This window comes from Garra rufa, chromosome 21, assembly GCF_049309525.1.
Source record: "Garra rufa chromosome 21, GarRuf1.0, whole genome shotgun sequence".
Classification (NCBI taxonomy): Eukaryota; Metazoa; Chordata; class Actinopteri; order Cypriniformes; family Cyprinidae; genus Garra; species Garra rufa.
This window is the reverse complement of record NC_133381.1, coordinates 42,665,859-42,674,059: the sequence shown is the minus strand read 5'-3', so window position 1 is coordinate 42,674,059 and position 8,201 is coordinate 42,665,859. Positions and strand designations below refer to the sequence as shown.

The 8,201-nt window shown below is 32.1% G+C and overlaps 1 protein-coding gene across 1 annotated transcript in view; it reads right to left on the bottom strand.

Moving 5' to 3' along the window:
• Positions 1-2,239: 2,239 nt before the first annotated feature.
• LOC141295426 (dihydrolipoyllysine-residue succinyltransferase component of 2-oxoglutarate dehydrogenase complex, mitochondrial-like) overlaps positions 2,240-8,201 on the bottom strand; it is a 10,490-nt gene continuing 4,528 nt past the window's right edge. Inside the window, exons 2-4 of the mRNA XM_073826628.1 lie at positions 7,221-7,304; positions 5,350-5,517; positions 2,240-3,082 (exon numbers count right to left, since the gene is read on the bottom strand). Coding sequence (XP_073682729.1) covers positions 2,948-3,082; positions 5,350-5,517; positions 7,221-7,304 — 387 coding nt within the window. The 3' untranslated portion in view covers positions 2,240-2,947. The remainder of the gene's footprint in view (positions 3,083-5,349; positions 5,518-7,220; positions 7,305-8,201) is intronic.

The window sequence follows — 8,201 nt, the reverse complement described above, 5'->3', positions numbered from 1 at the left end:
AGTCTCAGGAGGATTTATGGTTTATCATTGTACTTTTAGCACCATCTGGTGGCAGCAGGAGTCATTTCTCCACATCAGCAGTTTTCTATTTCCCACTTGAAGTCAAGAAGTGTTCAAATGTCTGAAAAATGAACTTTAGTGTCCTAGTTTTCACAGAAACAGACCTGCATGAAGCTGCAGAGAGCAGACGGGTTGATCGACACACATTTGGGGCATTAAAACTGCACTCGGCTTTACTGCAGATATGCAGGTGAATGCAATATCACATTCAGTCATGCATTGCATGTGAATTTGTTACTTTATTGTGCGTATCCTTCTGAGAAATGCTGTTGAATGCACACAAATCTGTCATTAAAGCACACAAGTCTTATTAACATGATCTTTGACATTTGTAAGAAGTGTTTTAATAAATAAACCACGTGTGTTTGTGGAATAGTAAAGCAGGGGAGGTTTCTGGTTTCTAATCTTTCAGGCGTGAGAATAACAAACCAAGTGACCTCAAAGCATCCTTCACATGTGACCAAACTAGGAGCTCTTGTCACCACATCCGGCTCTCAGCGTGAAGACGAGGACGAGACCCTTGCACTGTAACTTACTTTCATATTCTCCAGAAGCCTTGCATGCGTGTTAAACACAACCACACACACAGACACACAAGCGCTCTAAAGGTGAAATTAACCTCATCTGAGCTGCATTGGTAATATGTGTGTCCAGTGTTAGTTAGAGTCTGAATGCTGCAATCGTTCAAGAAATGTACTTCTTAATATACATGAGAAATACATGCGTTATAAGAATTTCATAAAACACTTTACAAACCTGAAGAACTATTTTTGTCTTGCTTTGTTAGCATTTGGAGAAAAACAAAGATAAACAGAAATAAAATCTAGCGTTGTCTTTTTTTCTCTCTCAAAACAAATTAAGAGTATCCAGTCCTTATTTATCCAAGCTTAAGATGTTTTTGGACTCCTGTATCCTGTGTGTTTTATAGCTGATGTATTTTAGTTAAAATAACGTACCAAAAAAAAACTGGTGTCCTCACCAGGGTTTTTATCTTTAACTAAAACTAAAACCACAAAGAAACATTTTCATTACCTGTAACTAGAAATAAAGATTAACTGAAAAAAAAAAAAAAAACATGCAAAACTTAAATAGTATTTTAAATCAAAACTACAGAAAAAAATAAATACTGCAAAAAAGTTACTCCAATATAAAGTAATGGTTTAAAATATATTTTTTTCCTGTGATGCAAAGCTACATTTTCATCAGCCGTCACTTCGGTCTTCAGTGTCCCATGATCCTTCAGAAATCATTCTAAAATGCTGATTTATTATTAGAATGATCCATTTTTGGATTCAATTTCAGGATTCTTTGATGAATAAAAAGCTAAATAGAACAGCATTTGTTCAAAACATAAATATTTTCTAACAAAGTCTTTGCTATCACTTAAAAAAAAAAAAAAACAATTTAACATGCTTCACTGAAGAAAAAAATGCATTTACTAAAAAATGTTAAGGTAAGTGGTTAGATTAAATTTATTTTAGTTACATTTAAATAAAATTAGTTGACTAACTTTCAACAACTTTTGTTTTTACATAAACGCAGCTAAAATAAATTGATTGCAACCACTTACCTTTTAACTTTACCTTTTAAAAATTTAGCAAATTCAATGCATCATTTTTTTCAGTGCGCTAAATAAAAGTAATAATTTCTTAAAAAATAAAAATGTACCAACTTTTGAACAGCAGTGTATATTGTTAGAAAAGAGATCTATTTTAAATAAATGCTGTTCTTTTCAACTTATTTATCAAAGAATCATGAAAAAACATATTTTTATCAAGCTTTGATCACATAAATTAGATTTTTTTTATGTATATTAAAATAGATTTACATCATAGTATTTAACCATATTACATTGATGAGCATTAGAAACTTATTTAAAATACATTAAAAACCTAACTGATACCAAACTTTTGACCGGCAGTGTACTATAATAATAATAATAATAATAATAATAATAATAATAATAATAATAATAATAATAAACGACAAAAACGCCAATGAAAATAAATTAAAATGTAAAAAAAATAATTCTACTTCAAAAAATTAACAAAATTATAACAGTACTCTAAAATAACATATCTCTCACTATATACAGATAAATCTCTATATCATTTGTTTATTAACCCTGTTGATGCGCGGCAAAAGCTCAAATCAAACAGAGTCAGAAAGACACAAGAGATGGTGAGCATTTGATTGATTTTAATGTTTAAAAATCTGATCTAGTTTTGGTTCTTTACACAGGCAGACCGGATTCGATGGTCTGGAGTTGTGCGGGACACGTCCAGGTCTGGTGTACAAAAACAAGCACCCGCGACTCACTGGAACATAGTGTTTCTGCTCGGCCGCTCCGATCATTTACACCGAAGAGATTAAATAGGATATACTGTATATTATTCTCCATTTGGAAACAAATAATTGCACAGGTCATGTTTTGTGCGCCGCTTTGTACATAGAACAGGGCCACTTCCTCCGTAATATAGTGAAAACCCACACTGTAATAAAAAATAAAAAAAAATAGTTATTTCAACTCAAAATAATTTGTTACCCCGCTGACTTAAAATTTTTAGTTTAGTCAACTAAAATATTCCAGTTGTCACTTAATGAACATTTCGTAACTTAACATTTCAAGTTGACTGAACTAAAAAATGTTAAGTCAGGGAGGTAATTATTTTAAGTTGAAACAACTTTTTGAAACATTTTTTTTTTTTTTTACAGTGCAGCGGACGTACACATGATAAAACAACGTAACATGAAGCTAATCAACGCAAATCCCGCTCCGTTAGTTACTCTACCGCTGCCGCGTCTGGGTTTGTGGGTCGTACCCATTCCGCAGGAGATGAGGACGCGTGTGGCGAGCGGCGGGAGACGGCCGGGGGTCCGGGAGCGTTCACATGTCCAGCAGCAGCACCCGAGGGTCCTCCACCACAGACTTGATCTTCCTGAGGAAGGTGACCGCCTCTCTGCCATCGATCAAGCGGTGGTCGTATGTCAGAGCCACGTACATCATCGGCCTGATCTCCACCTGAACAAAACCACACAACGTCAGAACAGAAGAGAAGAGACACTTTCACAGCAGCGCTGCTCCAGGAACTACTTCTCCATTCAGTTTTTCCAGAGAGATTTAAAAGTCTTTGTTAAAGCCATGAATCAAACCAACCAGTGAGGAGGAGAATCACAATGTTACAAACTCAGATTTAGGGCTGTAACAATTCCTCGATTCTATTCGAGTTTTCAATTTGAAAAAATCTTCAATTGCATTTTGTCTAGGGGTGTAAACCGGAGCCTTCAAGACGATTCGATACCGATTTCTTAAGCCAACGAAATCGATTATTTTCAATTAGGGCTGGGACACGATTAATCGCGATTAATCGCATCCAAAATAAAAGTTTATGTTAACATACTAAATGTGTGTTTACTGTGTATATTTATTATGTATATATAAATACACACACATACATGTAAAGCCTTTAAAAAATACTTATATGTGTGGATAGTTATATTTGTATTTAATTTAGATTATATATAGAATTATAAATATTTTATTTATTTTAATTTAATTTTTATTTTCAGTTTTCTTTAATATACATGTTTGTGTGTGTATTTATACATACATTATATATACACACAGTAAACACACATTTAGTATGTTAACATAAACTTTTATTTTGGATGCGATTAATCGCGATTAATCGTGTCCCAGCCCTATTTTCAATACTTCAGAATTCCCTGTGATACGATGCGATTCGATCCGATTCAATACTAGATATTTTTTACACGATATCTATTATGATATGATATCGGCAACATCTCTTACCACTGCTCCATCTGTTTTTCTGAAGCCAAAATACTTCCACACCCATGACTTGACACCGACTGGAGTGTGTAACATTTCACTTTCATTGCCAGCTCGCTCTTTAAATTCTGGCCCTGAGTTTATGTCCACATATTCAACAAATTACAGTGCATGCAGCATTTCTGTCATAAAGAATTGTTGCAAATATTAAAGATTAAGTGGACATTTTGAAATAAATGTTTGTTGAATCAACATTAAACAAGGATTAAATATTAATGCCTCTGCAGGCATTTGTTATAATGCGTAATGTACTTTACTAATTATAATACATTATGCATTTGAAGAGTTTTGTTCAATAAAGCCTACTTGCTTTTGAAACTATTTGAACTAATTATTATTGCCTCGTAGCTTTTACATATGTACGTCATTTTTGCAGGCTATCGTTAACTTAGGTTTATTTTACTACAATTATTAATTTTTTTTTATAATTATCCGATTGCTAGATTAACCGTTAACTGACAGATTACTCAATTATTAAAATAATCGATACTGAACAATAAAAATTAAACAAGAACACAAAGAACTTCATACAGATACTGTAAAATGAAATTACTGAATTTTCAGGGGCTTTTTCAAACTTTTAGAAATCTCACTTCTCTTTTTAAATTAAAACCATGGTTCATTTTCTTAAGGGATATGTATTTGTGTTCTTTTTCGTTTAGAACATCAGAAAAAAACACTCCCAAATCCTGACAAATGATCACAATATGCACTCCAGAGTCTTGATCTGAAAAAATCCACTCCAAAGGTCCCACTTTCAACTGATTAAAAAAAGTCTAATTGTCAAATAAAAAGTTGAAATTATGTTTTTTTCTGTAGTAAAAATAAACTGAATAGTGGGTGGAGCTTCAGTGAAAAAATATTAAAGATATATCAAAAAAACTAAACTAAACACTTAGTTCATAGATACACTGTCTTCATAAAATTCAAGCACTTTTGAAGTACTCCTTCAGGAATATTGCTATTTTTAAGGGTTTTCCAGGCCTTAAATTTCAAAGTCAAAAATGTCAGACTGAAATGTAAACTTGCAAAAAAGATTTAAACTTCCAACTGTGATTATAAAAAGTCTAATTGTCAAATAAAAAGTTGCAATTATGTTTTTTTTTCTGTAGTAAAAATAAATTCAATAGTGGGTGTTTTAGCACAAGTGTTTCACTCCATCTCTCTGATTGGTGAAGGCTGCTGAGAATCATGGGTAATGTATTTTTTCCTACATGGATTCAGCTGTTGAAATTCCAAATGGACGCATCGATAAAATCATAAACCATTGATAAACAACTTCAGAGCTTGCATTAGCCAGTCTTGTTATAAGTTATAGTCAAAAAAATAATAATTTCCTTTTGAGAAAATGAATGGAAATTTTACTTCCCGAACAAACTTTTGATTCTACTGACACTGAAAGGCACAGAAAACACCAAACAAAATTCTCATCTAACCTTTCCAGCGATGGCCACGGGCCGGTCAAAGATGCCATGCATGCCCAGAATGGCCGACTGCGGCGGGTTGATGATGGGAGTCCCAAACATGGAGCCGAACACTCCTCCATTGCTGATGGTGAAGGTGCCGCCGTCCATGTCCTCCACAGCCAGCTCATTCTTACGAGCCTACGCAAAAACAACAACAAAACAAGTCGGAAACTAGCAAGACTTTAAAAAAAAAAAAAAAAACAGTTTCAGTGTTTCTACAGATATGAACAAGTGAAATGTAAGACTTTCAGACTTTTTTATACCACCTTATATTAATTTAAGACCCTAATCCTGCAATAGAAATAAACATTATACTACATACATACAGCATATCTAATATTTAATGTGTTTATTGTAAAACGAAAACTAAATTTCAAAGCTAAAATGTCATTAATGATACTTAATACTTAAACATAAAAAAAAAACATATGCATCACCTTTCATTTCAAAATTATCACAATTTAACAATAAAGGGCTGTTACCAGGCAGATTAAAGCATTTACACTGCAAAATTACAAGTGCAATAAATAATGTTAAAATATTAATGTTTTAAATACATTTATGAATTTACAAACAAGAAATGTTTCGGGGAATCTTCATTCTGACTATGAACTGCTTAAAATACAATTAATATTTAGAAATACAATCGATTAAATGCACTGATATATGGCTTTGAAAGTGTGCAGTGATGCTGGAATGATGGCTAAATTTTTTTTAATTTGATTTAAATTATATATTAATCAATATATAATATATTAAAATTTAAAATATTAAAAAGTCAGTGGCAAAGTCCTACAATATTGAACACTAATAAAATATCTTTTAACACTTAACAGAAAAACACACTTTGTCTTCTCTAGTTTCAAGATTTCTACAGACATGAACAAGTGAAACATAAGACCTTATTAATACCACCTTATATTAATTTAATGCAAGAAAACTAAATTTCAAAATTAAAAATGTCATTTATGATATTAATTACTACAATATACAGTGAACTTTCCATATCGGCAGACAATATTCCACACAAAAATATTTTAAGCAGTATTTTCATCAGTGTTCAACTTTACCATACTTAAATCAGCATATTTTAATATTTACCTTTATAAAGGCCTTTTTATTTTTTACTTTTTAAATGTATGCATCACCTTACAACTCAAATTATTAGAATTCAACAATAAATTCTATAGGGCTGTTACCAGGCAGATTACATAATTTACACTGCAAAATTACAAGCGCAATAAATAATGTTATAAGATTAATGTTTGAAATACATTTATAAATTTATAAACAAGAAATGTTTGGGGAAATCTGCTGTAAACAGCCATTATTGTCAGATATTCTAGCGGTAATGTGATAAAAATATATAAAAAAAATATATTTAAGACCAATCGAATCTGAATTTAAGACATTTTAGGAAAACGTTATTTAAGGCATTTTAAGACGTTTTAAGGACCAGCGGACATCCTGTAGTTTGTTTCTTAATCCAGTCATCTAATAAATCTGATACGGCACATTATGGCTATTTTTGGCTCTTCTGTGAATTACTTTGGTTGTTCTTTGGATGAAAGCATTTGCTAAATGCGAAGATGTAAATGGTGCTCTTAAAAACATTATTAGAGTCATCAGAGGAATAAACCGCAGCGTTTTTCAGAAATTACACGGTCTGAATTTTTCCCCCCTTCACTTGACATCAGTTTTACCAGTGATACCACTGCTGTTTTTTAGGTCATGTAACATATTTAGCTAAATAAAGATTTCTGGTTAGTCGCTCCATTTGCAGCTAAATCAGCATGTCTTCAGACAGCAGCCCGATGGTTCGCTCAGTCCATCGCTCTCACCTTCTCTCCCAACTCATTAATCGCTTTCTCGATGTCTGTGAAGTTCATTCCCTCCACTCCTCTGATCACGGGAACCACGAGACCCTGCGAGACGAGAAAGAGATGCGGATGAGAATGTGTTCAATAAATAGGGCCCAGAAATGAGCACTACCTCTGAACTTCATGAAGCTGCTCTACATTGAAATGACATTTGCACATTATTACAGCAACGACGACTTTATAAGACGAATTATGAGATTAAGATTAAAGAAAATAATCAATACATCTCCTGTTTAACTGTAATGAACAAATTTCTAAAGTATGACTTTTTAAAATGTTTTGTGAAAGTCAAAGGCGTTTGTGATCAAAAATACAGTAAAAACTGTAATATTGTGAAATGCCATTACAATTTAAAAACAGTTGTTTTCTGTCAATCTATGTTAAAATGCAATTCGTTCCTGTGGTCAAAGCTACATTTTCAGCATCATGTCTCAGTGTTTTTATTCATCAAGGATGCATTAAATTGATCAAAAGTGCCTGGAAAGACATTTATAATGTTCCAAAAGATTTATATTCATCTGTGAATCCTGAAAAATAAAATGTATCATGGTTTCCACAAAAAAATGAATGAAGTATCTATGTTTTTTTACTTCACAAACATATTAAAGAAGACTCTTCTGCTCAACCAAGGCTGCATGTGTTTGATAAAAAAACATTAAATAGGCTGTTTTCTATGTGAATATCTGTTAAAATGTCATTTATTTCTGTGATCAAAGCTGAATTTTCAGCATCATTACTCTATACTTGAATACTTTTATTCATCAATCATGCATTTAATTAAAGTGATAAAGTGACATTAAAGACATTTATAATGTTACAAAAGATTTCTATTTCAAATAAATGCTGTTCTTTTTAACTTTCTATTCATCTGTGAATCCAAAAAAAATAAATGTATCAGTTTCCACAAAAAAAGTATCTATTTTTTTCTCCACAAACATTAAA